The sequence below is a fragment of the Nanorana parkeri genome, unplaced genomic scaffold (genome assembly GCF_000935625.1).
Source record: "Nanorana parkeri isolate BGI_ZX_2015 unplaced genomic scaffold, ASM93562v1 scaffold40, whole genome shotgun sequence".
NCBI classification, from domain to species: domain Eukaryota; kingdom Metazoa; phylum Chordata; class Amphibia; order Anura; family Dicroglossidae; genus Nanorana; species Nanorana parkeri.
The window spans coordinates 737,946-751,783 of NW_017306308.1; the positions used below are offsets into that span (position 1 = coordinate 737,946).

The 13,838-nt window shown below is 37.6% G+C and overlaps 1 protein-coding gene across 3 annotated transcripts in view; it reads left to right on the plus strand.

Moving 5' to 3' along the window:
• Nucleotides 1-13,838, plus strand: part of ZNF608 (zinc finger protein 608) — an 89,668-nt gene that overhangs the window by 18,726 nt on the left and 57,104 nt on the right. For all 3 annotated transcript variants that reach the window (XM_018571190.1, XM_018571205.1, XM_018571197.1), the window contains exon 3: nt 12,775-13,027. In XM_018571190.1, coding sequence (XP_018426692.1) covers nt 12,775-13,027 — 253 coding nt within the window. The remainder of the gene's footprint in view (nt 1-12,774; nt 13,028-13,838) is intronic.

Below are 13,838 nucleotides of genomic sequence, written 5' to 3' on the forward strand. Positions count from 1 at the left end.
CTGTACCCACCCTCTGCAGTTCCCCATCAGGTCCATCAGCAGAGGGCGGGTACAATGCTAGTTTACTATTGGCTATTGCAAATTGAAATAGCCAATAGTAATGTCCCAATGCTTTTTAATGGGAGACATTTTTTTTCTATTCTAATATCGCTCGTGTCAGAATAAAGAAAAAAAAGACACGCATTGTTTCTCTCCTTGGCGGCCGGGAGCGGGAGGCTCCCAGAGCGCCCGGGAGATTTTTTTCAACTTAGTTGGATCGGCTGAGTCGAACTCCTTCTGCACTTCGGGTCGGCCGAACATGCTGAGCATGTTCGACCGACCCGAAGCCACACGAAGCAAGCCGATGTACGGCGGATTTCAGCCGATGTTCGGCTGAAATCAGCCGTACCAGCCTGAAGTGAATAGCCGAACAGTGTTCGGCTCACTTCACTTCTGATCGGTCATTCACTCGGCTGCCCTCGGCAGCATAGTGAAGAGACCCCATAGTTTAGTTTGTATAGTATGGCTGTATTAAATCGGTAGAGAATTGCAGTATTTATGAACCCTAAAAAAAAGGATATATAAATGATGCTACTCTTCATGTTCAGGTAAGTTATAATGCCCTTGAAAAGTGTCAGATAAGCCCAGGCACTCATTCACAGCTCACTCACAGGAAAATTCTGATCATTGTATTAACCTATAATTTAGGACAATGGTGTTGGTGAAAAAATGGATATGGATATACAACTGGTAATAAAGATTAGTTTCCCTTTCATTTGTTTTATTGATGATATATCTATAAATTAACAAACCATGTGGATGATCAGTTGGTATTATATTGGTTCTGAATTGTGGTGTTTTGAGAGCAATTGCTATAATAAATTCTAAGCCTCAATAGTCACTGGTAACAGTGTAAATAACACATGCATTCAGAAAGATTGTGACAATGTGGTTAAGAATCAACCATCAATGTAATAATTTATGGAAACATTCCAAATAATGCCAGTATGTTTGATTGGGCATTTTAGACTGGTAGTGAAAGAAAAAAATATTGAATATCTCAATATGTTGGTGAATGTACCTTATGCATTATAATATATCCCTTCTCAATATGTTTTTATATTTTTTTCTCTGTGTTGAAATGCATGCTTCTTTTACAAGGGCTTTAGGAACACTGCAAAATATCAAACCTATACAATATGTGCAAGGCCATGGTAGCTAATGGATATCTACTGGGTTGGCAATAATTGGGCTATGCAAAAGGAAAAAAGGTTGTCACTATATTTAGCCACACATATGGTGGTCAAATCTGTTAAGAGACAGGTGTTTTGGTCTTTATTCCATTTGGTCAGGTCATTTTTGGAATCAATAATCCTAGCTAACCTAGTTAAGAATTGAATGCACAAACAGGGTGACACACATTCTCTGCAGACCAAAGATAAATACACCAGTTTCAAGCAATTGGTTGCTCATTGTATTTTACAGTACATTCCTGCCAGAGTATCTGTTTTTCAGGAAGTAAGGAAGAAATGTATTTTATTAATAAGCTTAACCCAAATAGTTAGGTGAAAATTGAGTCAGAGAAGGAGGAAATTATAGTCTTAATAAGAACAGGAAAAAATGGAATGTTGAAGGTTAGCAATGGTCAGTATTCTGGAGTAAGTTAAAACGTTTCTCTTTAGCAAATCCATCTGTTTGCAGTTTTTACCTTTTTACATTTGCCATATAGTGTATCCATAAGTGTTGGCTTTTAAATGTATGTGGGTACAGCTCCTACCTATGCCTGATAACACCCTCGAAATTCCCTAACACAGTGAACAGAAAGTTGTAAAATAACATGCAACTTTTTTCAGTGGCAGCTGCACTCTGAAGATAGGAGGGGTGGTTAATGCAAACAGAGCAAGAAGTTCAATAAAGACAAGAAGAATCCCAGTATTAGCATTGGAACATCAACAAATATATAAATTCTCTTCCAAAAGCTGAACGAGAAAAAAACATTTGATTTCCCTCCCCCCCATCCACACTAAACGGTATAGATAAGAGAACCCCACCACCACCGCTGTGCTATTGGCTGCAGTCACTTTTCAGCTAAGAGTTTTTGGTCTCGCTTCTTCTACAAAAGTCAATTGAAAAATAAACTTTGTTGAACAGAGAGGGGGTCCCCAAGGGGCCACACACTGATCAAATTTTGTCCGAGTCTGCAGGACTCTGTGTATGGCCAGCTTTAGGCAGACCGAAGAAAGAGGTGTAATGTGCTCCAGCCTCAATGCGCTCTTTTCTAGGCACTGAATAAGGAGGAATATGACAAAAATTCAAGGGATGTCACTCTGACGTTTGCACCAGCTAACCTTTTCAAGGAAGTTCTCTCACCCAGCTACTTCTCCCAGGCTGTGCTTCTGACATTCCACCCTTTGATGTCACATCCCCACTTCAGGCTGGCACATGTCCCTTATTTCTTTAGATTTCCCATAGAGGTAAATTGTAGCATCCATTTTGGGGTAGTCCTAATGCCATTAGTTACATTGCTGTCAATCTGTTAAGAACAACTTTATTTATTTATTACAGGTATTTATATAGCGCCGACAATTTACGCAGCACTTTACATAGTTGCACAATCACATCAGTCCCTGCCCTCAAGAAGCTTACAATCTAAGGTCCCTATTTCACATAAATACAGGGCCAACTTAGAGAGGAGCCAATTAACCTACCAGCATGTCTTTTTGGGGTGTGGGAGGAAACCCACGCAAGCACAGGGAGAACATGCAAACTCCTTGCAGATAGTGACCTAGCCGGGATTCGAACCGAGGACCCCCAGTGGTGCAAGCCAGCCTGTAGAATTATCTCTAGTGGCAGGAAACAGTCTATGTGAAATAGTAAATAATTGCTGTCGCATAACAAGTGAAAATTTCAGTTTTGCAAAGGGAAACATTTCTGCGATACATATGCACAACAGATATTGTAGCAAATGTCTATGAGGAGTGTATAGCAAATGTCTATGAATAGGCTGCCTTCCGTTTATTTTCAGAAACTAAAGAGGGCTTTGTAAAAATAATATGGCTGCAATAACAATAAAGTAAAATATAGGGATGCACAGATACTTTTCGAGTACCAGTGCAGATACTTGGCATTTTCATGAGAACTACCAGGGTTGCAGGGGTTGCAGCTGGGACCTGGCTCTGGCACTCCACCACTGTCCTGAAATCATTAGTCTATATTGTTTTAGAAAAACTGTCACATTACAATAAACAAAAATGTATCAATACTCGTACTTGTAAGTACTCGGCAAGTACCAGTACTCATACTCGCAAAACTGGTATCTGTGCATCCTTTTATTTATATTTATAAAAACAAAATCGTACATTAAAACAGAAATGTACAAATCCCAGGAGCTCTGTGTGCTCCTTACACATGACAGCTGCCTCTTAATTTTTGAATTTTTCTCTAGTCTAGTCTTGGAGCTCAAAAGTACATGTACTCATACTTGTACCGAGTACTGTACTTGGTATCTGTGCAACTCTAGTAAAATAATAATCCTTTGTTCAGCATGTGTATTAATGAGTTGGAGGTTGCTTCAAAATTAATTAGAAGTTTAAGTGTGATTTTATTCATTGGGGTATTTGTGGCCAACTGTCAAGCTACTTTTAAGGTCAGTATTCTTAATTTATGTAATGCTAACATGCTGGGCAATACTGTAGGATAGTGAAATAGGAGACAGCGTCTTGCTGGCAATAGATTCCCAGAGGACTGAGAATTCTCAACAATTCTCGCTTCTTTGACACTCCATATCTGTCTGTTCCTCATGACTTCACCCTTACCTGATAAATCTAACAAATTTACTTAAGGTCACAACTAACAGCTATTTATGCAGAATGCCTGCTGGGTATAGCACTCTTGTGCAAATGTCACTGCAATATGTTTATTGTGGTTATGTCACATCACGTAGGTTTTTATGCTCCTAAGTGAATGTAGTGATAACACAGGTTATCAGCCTTACAATGCAAGAGTTTGGAGTTTTTAAGATCCCTCAATATACATGCACTTTAAATCTAGCTCAGTAGTAAAAATTACATTTCATGGCTCCTGGAGTGGTGTACTCATGTATCCTGGAAGTGGTGATGAAGATAATAAGTTCAAAAGCTCAGAAAAAGTGTATATATTTAATGTTAAGGATAAACACAAAATGCTATTCGTATATAATATGTTCTCATTGTAATAAAATACAATGGAAAATCTTTTCTTTGGGAAAAAAGTAATGTTTTCCTTTTTCCTAAAATGTACTGTTTTTACTATACAAATCCTAAATACAGTTGGCCATGGACGGTCTATTTTGATTTCACAAATATTTAACAAATGTTCAGTAACACAATCCATATCACACCATTCCATGTACATACATCTTCATGAGCAGCAGGTGTATCAAGATTACATTTGTGGAGATATTGTGCCTTCTAAATGTGTTTTACATGTTAACATTCATTTGTCATTCAAAATATTATGGCTTTCTGATTTGGCATACTTCTACCTCTACAGTTTTGGTTACTTTATTCCTTTTGGCCTGTAATGAAATGTAACAGACATTTTACAATTCAAGTAGATTTAGCCTGTTTTGCTATTTGCTGTAATTTACAGAGCGACTCCAAGCACTTCAAAAGAGCAAGAACATTTTTTACATTATCAATACTGCAAGCAGAAGCCGCAGTGCTTCTCAGAAGCATTAAATGCTTTTGTTGACGGCTTACAGTTTTATAAACTCTGAATGAGCTTATTGCCTTTTAACCATCATGAGTACTAAATAATAGAAAAACCTATGAGCCTTTGGATTGGAGAGCTGCCAACTACCTCCAAGAAGGGGGGGAAAGAAAAGAACTGAATAGTTTAATTGTGGAACAAATCATTTGTTTACAGATTAAGACCTAGTTGGTAGCCAACTGCTACAGACAAAGGAGTTAAGATTAAAGCACTAAGGTACAGGAAATGAATGTCTAGCTATAGATTTGTCACTGTTGTATTTTTGCTCCCTCCTTGCACAAGAGAGGCACATTAATGAATTGTGAGGACACTACTTCTTCTAAGCTTTCTGTGTCTCTTAAAATAACAAAGGTGTTGGGGGGTAGTGAAATGTGTTAATTTGTTTATGCTGTCTGCTTGGAACCAGATAAGCCTGGCTACTCCCAGCAACTGCACTTCAGTTATTGGCAGGGTGGCTTGCCTCTTTTGTTTAACTGTCTGAATTACAAAAAAGTGAGAAAAAGGAATGCTTTTGAATTTTAGCAAACATAATAGCCTCTCAGTGCACAGAAGCACTGTGTGTCCAGAAAGGCATGTCTAAAGAAAGCCAAGCAAAGTTTTGGTATTTTGAATGCTAATGGATTTTTAGTAGGTGTGTAATACCAACTATAACCCCAACCCATACCCATTGTAACATACAGCGACCTGTACATATTATTTTTCTATGTATCCTTTCCCAGGTGAAGGATTCTATTATATATTACCTAATGTTCCAAGAGGCATCCCTACTAATGATTTTATGCCTATAGAGAGCTCTTAATCAGTGTTTTGAAAATCTGCTCAGATTGCTCTCGATTTAATCTAGTGTAGTGTCCCCTGTGAGGTGTCTGTAGTTATCTCTCCTCGTACCCTTTCACATGAAAAGGGACATTTTGCTAAACAGAAGGTTCCTGTTCAAGGACCTGCTTGACAATTTTGCTGCATGAGAGGAAGCCATTCAGCATGAACCTGTGCTTTATATGTAAACCTGTCCATGCTCATGCCCATTATCCAACCAATTTAAGTCATTCTTACAGCAGATTGATACATCATTTATGGCGTATTCACATTTTTAATGGGTGTGGTGGAAAATGCAAGTGATTAATTTATTTGTGCAATATGTGGGAAGATTTTTACATTCTACTCATGATTTTCCCAGTTCCCATTTGCACTAAGCCCCAAGTAGCGTTTCTGAGTGTCAGGCATCAAAAATAATTCTGCTAGTCTTTATTAAATGCTAAATTAACAATGTGAACAGGAGCATTTATTACAGATAGATAGATAGATAGATAGATAGATAGATAGATAGATAGATAGATAGATAGATAGATAGATAGATAGATAGATAGATCTGTTGAGCAGCATCAAGGTCAGTGGGTCAATCTATTGTAAAAGGGAAACAATGGTGAAACCTGTCTTGGAGTCAAAGTATTCGCTGTCTTTAAAATCCAATTTCAGTTTTGAAGAAAAAAAATGTCAGTATTGCTCATCATATTAACAGGGTTATTCACAAAAGGGTGAAGAGTTTGAAGATGGCAGGAGAAGTGAATGATCTAGGCCAAAATAGCGGATTTAGAAAAATCTTCCTAATACAGCTCACTTTCCAATCCAACTATGTTGTCCAAGATTGTCCACTTCTCCTGCCTTCTCCAAACTTTTCTCCTGCAGAAAAAAAGCTTCCTTTGCAATACCCCGTCTATCTCCAGTGATGATCCCCCCACAGACTAATTCAACCCACTTCCTGTAAACCCAGGGCATCAAGGACATGCCCTCTGGGAATGCTGCAGTTAATGTAATATTGTGGTACCACTGCTTGCTGTATTCAGGACTCCCCTCCAGAAGAAGAGGAACATCTTTTGTAGAATCGGGTGGTGTCAGCAGGGCCACCCACAGATCAAATTTCGTCCGATTTAGCAAGAATCAGACAGGATTCGATCTGTGTACGGCCAATATAAAGGATGACTATAATATCATATGATACCTTCTTTTTTTTGAGTATTATTTGAGACAATTTGGCCATATCTAGGCTGGCACTGGTAACAAGGCTGTAGTGAAGTGAAGGCTTGATCTTTCATTGTAATATGGAGACCCAAGGTGAAGAAGTAGTGATACATGATACTATTGGTGTTACTTGGAAATAAACTGCACTCCTGCCTTGCAGCACTAGGGTTTCATGTTCAAATCCCAACCAGCACACCAGCTGCATAGAATCTACATGTTCTTTCTTTGCTTGTGTGAATTCCTCTGGGTGCTCCAGTTTCCCCTCACACTCCTAAGACCAGCTAGTAGGTTAATTGGCTTCTGTCTCAATTTGCTCTAGTATGTGCATGCATGTGAGATAGAGAGCTTAGATTGTAAACTCCTTGAGTGCAGGGACTGATGTAAAAGTACAATATGTACAGTAATATGTAAATTGTCAGCACCACGCTCAGTGCGGCAACAGCTGCAATGTCCCTAGTTGCTTCTGCTGACATCTTCTTTCGACCTTCTTTTAGGTTTGGTGTCTTTGGACATTTTGATTGGCTGGCCTGGAGTGATGTAACTCCCATGTGCATGCACAGGATTTAATGCATCTCCACAGATTGCAGGATTGTAAGCTGAGAAGTGCATGAGCGGCTCTGTATACATTCACAACAATCACTGCTGACATGCAGTTAATACTTCTTTTTGGAGAATAGACCTACTGAGTCAGTGGGTTTAACCGTGGGCATGGCTTTTGGGTGAAAATTGTGAGGATTCCTGATGCTCTACTCTATGGACAGATCTATATTCTTTGTTTGTTCAGTAATCTGCCCATACGTGAAAAACTTAATTTCAGTATACGATATGTTCAAATTTTATGATCACTCTACAAACCTAATTTTTTTTTAAACTATTATTTTTAGTGAGTATTGCATAAGCTAGGACAAAGTTTGGTACAATTCAGTAAAAACATAGAAAATGATATACAGGATCAATCACAATTATATACAAACCTACATTTTGTTATATTGGAAAAGCTTAATATTTAAAATATAGCCTCCATTCGTTGTAGAGGGAGAGTAGTTTATATGTACTAAAGTGTCTAACTTTACAGCTGCTGCCTCCTTCCAGTACATGCTGTTAATGCCATTGCCTTAGAAAAGACTAGAGAAAAATCCCAAGTATTGGTCTTGCATCATGGGAGTTGATCGTTCTTCCCATTTCAGACTCTCTTTTTTTAAGACATGCTAAGATGTAGCAGTGACAACAGGGGACATAAATGGTTGCTAACTTATGTAGCCATTTTGCACACAAATGAATAATGTAAATCTGTAAAGCAGCTGGGCTCTTTTATGCTCAGTCAGAATTGTGTATCTTGGTCTTGTGGCTAAGTGTTGAGTGTATAGTTGCTCCAATAACTGTAAAAGCTTGTTTAGCAGTATTGGCAGAGTGTTTCTTAACAAGTCATGCCAGTCATTTTCTGGACCCACTGTTGCTGAAAACAGAAAAGAATGCCTTGGTTCAGCAGCTGGAATGTAATGACTAGTCGTCAGCTCATCCCTCCTCTTATTAATATTCTGTATGATGCAAGTTTGTAAAACAGAGGATTGGATGCTAATCTCCAGGATCTCAAGGGCTTTTGGCAGTCGCCCATAATTGATGTGTTCACGTAGCTGTTTTCTGACTATTCATAATTAGACAGTGGTGTTATCCTACAGCTAAATCAGTGTTGCTTATAAATCATACTCGATAAACTGTAGTCTTATGCCTTCTAGTGTGTATCTTTTTCTTCCTTTTAATACATGAACGAATACAGTATATACATATATGAAGAGAAAAATTATTGCCAGAGGCAGTTCATAATTCCTTCACCTTGGATCACTTCCATTTTTATCCTATTCTGGAAACCAATATGATTTGTTATACATTTTCTTCTAGCAGCTTGTAAAATAAAATAAATTAGCATATCCCTTGACAAATATGTGGCTTAGAAACAGTTTGTTCCACATGCCTTTTGAAACCATAATTCCTTCATTGGCTTGTAATGTTTCTGCCATTTAATTACCTGATCTTTCATGTTTCCAGAAGTGTTTTATATTATACCCTTTTTATTGTTTTTCTTTTTCTAACATCAACGGTTAATTGTGTGTTATAACTCCTCTACTAAATACATCTGCAAACAAATAATGCTTATTACTTTTTTAAATTTATTTTTAGGACTTGACTAAATGTTTTCCAAAGCTATTTGTATAACCACTCCTAGATTGTATTAAGACTATTATAGTTTACCCTTGACATGCTGTAACATTGTACACATGTATTTGTGTGGAAGAGTGTGGAATCACTCAAGAAACTCCTAGACGAGTTCCTTGGAGACCGTAACATAAAGGGATACCAGTACTCTTAAGAGCAAAATCACACATGGACTCATATACATGCACACACCTGCTCAAACATAAATGCATACACGCAATAGGTTGGACTTGATGGACTTATGTCTTTATTCAACCTCAAATACTATGTAACTATGTATTTGATGGGCATCAGAGTATCAGAGTATATTGAATATTAACAACTTATTCTGCATTTAGTTTTTGATAACTCTAAAACATGCATTTTTTAAACTAAAATACCCATATACGTGAACTGGTTTTTGGAACATGCAGCAAGAAAACAATTTTGTCATAAGCCTATGCACCCGCATTGCTTAGTGGTGCCTCAAGAATAATCTTGGCCACAGTTTTATCCACTGACCAGTTGTTCTTCACAATCAGTCAGCCATGGGTTATCTACAGAGGCTGCAGAGTAAGTATAACTACACATTTAGTGTACTGACAAATGCACATTTATTCTATACATTAGTAGTGATCAGTAAATGACCATGTTCTCTCTTCTAGGCTGGATTTAGACCAACTGTGTTGGGGCTGCATTGGACATTTTTCCAGCGTATGCCAATGCAAGAAAGAGCAACTTGCCTTATCATAGGCTCAGCTCACATCAATTTGTTGTGGTGAGTGCTGAAAAAAGTACTCCATGCAGTGCTTTTTTCTCAGTGCAGTAGACTAAATTGGCGCAATGGTACTGTAACTGGTAATGCAGTTGTAGCATTGTAGCAAAGGTGCTGGTGTGAATGCAGCCTTAAACAGTTCTTGACGTTTTTGTAATCTCAAATCCTGATCTAAAAAGTATGTGAAACTTTTAAATATTTATTGTGATTGTCAGCTGTAGCTGTTTTTTTGTGTAAAGCATCTACAATTTTATTTATGAAGGACCTGCAACAGTCCAAGTGGAAGTCATTATGCATTTATTGAGCACTTGGTTTTCCATGATTTTTAGGAAAATTGTGTGGAGTAGTGTAATATTTGTTACGATTTACTATTTTAACGTAAGTTACATTCCTACCCAAGCAGTAAATGGCACCAGCTTGGTACCTGTTTGAATTATTATTCCCTGGATGGAGAAAAGAGTGACAGTATATTTTCATTATGTTCTCATAGGCTAAACGATTAGCTCCACTCTTTCAATCTGAGTACAGGTACCCTGTAAGAATGAGAACTTAAATATAAAAGCTCTTTAACAAATAAGGCTTCTAGTGTTAAGAATTAAATCTGTTCTCCAAATCATAACTTAGGCAATACATTGACAAAGCCTATCACATTCAACCTATTTTAATGCTGTTCTAATATTGTTGATGCAGCATTAAACTCCAGGGAAGCAGTTGTCAATTTATCCTCACAGTGGGGAAACAAATTCCTTCATCAATCTGTCAAAGGCAGTCAGATTAATTCCCTCATTCAATCATTCTACAAAATTCCATCAATTATCACCAGAGATGCTGTTTTTAGTAAGAGAAGTGTCCACATTTAACATCTCTCACACTGTGGGCAATCACCACTAATTTTGTGGCCCACTTTTTATGCTTGTGTATCACATCAAATCCAAGCACCCAAAGCATTAAAGCCTGTCTTATAGATGGGCTTTAATGTACTTAAGGGGGTTGATTTACTAAAGACAAATGGACTGTTCACTTTTCAAGGGAACATACACTTTTCAGGGGAAGTTCTCTCTTATTTTAGTGAATGAGGTGAAGCTCCACTGACTTCCATCACCCAATCATGTGCTAGCACAAATACGTTAATTTTTTTCTTTTCCTTGCACATGATTGGGTATTCTTTGCAAAGTGAAATTTCACCACATTCACCAAGCTATGGGAAACTTCTCCTGCAAAGTGTAAATTCCTTTGCAAAGTGAACAACTATTTGCGCTTTGTATATCGACCCTCAAGTCACAAAAATAAATGTCAAGCAGAGATTGCACTAATCACTTCTTCTATTTCCATAGCCTTACCTCCACTCCAATAGGCACCAGGGTTTAAGTGCACAGTCCAGTGCATTAGATTGCCTAACAGATTTGGTCTGACACTCACTTTCTTTGCAATACAAGCCTTTGTGAGGACAATTGTGATGAAAGATGTGGCTGTTACTCTTGAATGCCAGCATACAGCACTGCCCTGGGAGGGTGGGAAGCACATTTCCAGTAAGAGAATAGGTCTTTTTCAGGAATTTTAATGCTAAATTAGTTAAAAATGATAACATAATTGTACAGGACTATAAATAAGCAAGCGTGTGTGAGAATTGAATTTGGCTTTAAAACCACATTACTCTTGAAGCGGTTATACACAGCCAAATCTTTGTCTGTTGAGATATGATATCAGCAACATTGGAGTCCACTGGTTTTAGTGTTAGGATAGACCCAAATGATCAATAAAGAAGGAGAACTGTAAATAACAACCATTGCATGGCACTAGGAAAAAGGAAGCAAAGCTAGTGTTGGTACTAGCATGACATGGTTCCCCCAATGTTCAGGGCCGGATTTACTCTCCCTGCAAGCCAGGTTCTGTGATGTGCCTCCCTCACTTTTTTTTATTTGTTTATTTAATTATTTCTTCTTATTTTTTTAATTTTTATTTATTTCATTATAGGAGACTCGGGCCTAGGCGGTGGAGGATGGAACCAAAGGAGAGAGGTAAGTGCAGGGGGGAGGGGTAGAAGGCTGCACACTGTTTAAACGAAAAATCGTCTGCCTCACTCTACATTTAGTCCTGCTTGTACAAAGCAGCACTGAATGTAGAGAGGGCAACTTCGCCACAAGGACACCGCTGCCGCCCCCTCTGCGCCCTGCCACCCCGAGGCCAGGCCTCGGTGGCCTAGTGGGGAATCCGGGCCTGCCAATGTTCATATTTGATTATGAGCTATACACAAAATTTAGGTTTTTAAACATGAACACATTCTGATTAGATATATAGAGCTGAGCCTTTTTATGTGAAAAGGCTATACATTCCCAAAAATGAGTTGCTTGTATGGAATAAGGTTGAAAAGAATATTTGTGCAAGGACATTTTCTCCACAAAAAAATTGTGTGTGTGTGTAAGATCTATCCATAAACATGCTGATCACAAAGTTGTGCAATGCTTTAGACTATGGAGAGGGGGTCGAGCAGAAGATTGAACCTTGAAAAGCAGCTATATTGGGGGACAGTTATCAAATCTTTGAATCAAGTTGCCTATGCCATCAATTTATCATTGTCGGTTATTTTTATGTGTAATGTTTATTTTTAGGAAGAGGGTTTAGAAGAATAGTTACATATTTCCTATCCATCAGTAGGCTTTTCTATGCTAACTCATGGCATTTGTTGATTAAGTCACATTTGAGATTCTTTATTCGGAATGATCTTACTTTTGATTTTAAAAGGCATTGTAGTTCTTTTCCCTTTGCCAATGTGATATAGCACTATATGACATTTGCAAAGTATACATGTTAGAAAAAAAAAGGGTTTTGTCCTAGTAGCTTTCATTTTCATATCTAGACTAGATAAGTGACAACTGAGATTGACATTTGATTGGCTGAAATGGGTAACTTTTTTTTCATTAAACATGAAACTCCTCTCCCCAAGAGTAAGCATGCCTTGACATTTTCTCATCTGCTCACCAAGCTTAGTTATTTATAATGTCTTAATTTTACATTAAAATGGTATGTTATACTGAAAAAAATATATTTTATTTTGACAGGTTGATCCCCTGTTTACAGTGCCTGCCCCTCCTCCGCCAGTTTCCAGCAGCATCACACCTCCGATTCTGCCATCTTACTTTTCTCCATCTTCAACCATTGCTGCACCAGTGGAGCAGCTATTAGTACGGACTCGATCTGTTGGTGTAAACACATGTGATGTAGGAGTAGTAACAGAACCGGACTGCCTTGGGCCTTGTGAACCGGGAACCAGTGTCAACTTGGAAGGGATCGTCTGGCATGAAACTGAAGAAGGTATGTGTTTAATTGTTTCACATTATTGCAAAAAAGAATTCATTGTTTTAAATGTGTTTATACATGTTTACATTTCAATTTCTCTGATGATTTATTTTGCACAGGCATTCATTTCTATAGTTACTATTATAAAATTTCTCCTATAAGTGACATAATTAGTTCATGCAGAAATATTCTGTGTAGATTAAGGAATAAGAGTAAATATTTTGAATATTAAATTTGGTCTCTAGTTTATAATACTGTTACCTGTACAGCTGTTTAGTCAGCAGTGCAAGATGTTGGTTTAGATATATAATACTATGGCAGTGAATGGAGTGTTGACAAATGGCCAATGGCCTAGCTTACATTATTTCGCAAGACATATTTTCTGTACTGACCATCAATTTACAATACATTTCCAATTTATTTTGTTTAATGTGATATTGTAAGGTTGGATCACCTATTTATTGTTAGATATTGTCAGTGCCATTTCTTAAGATGTTCTGGTTTTAATTAAGAGGAGTTGTGTGCCCTTTTAATGGTGGCTGTGTTTTTGTAATTCTTTAATATAGGATAATTTCCTGCACTACAATCATAGAATATTATGACACACTTGATATTGGCTTCTAAAGAATGTATTTTTATTTCAAACCTTTTGGTAATATATCCTCTGTGTTGCCAAAAGAAGATAGGCTGGATTGCGCTGATATCAAGATGTACCTTTTGATCTTTTGCTTATAATGTCTGATTTACATATTGGCTTAATGTATGAAAAGTGTTAATAAGGCAAGGGACCTAACCAGTATGAAAATGACAAACATTTGTATATAGT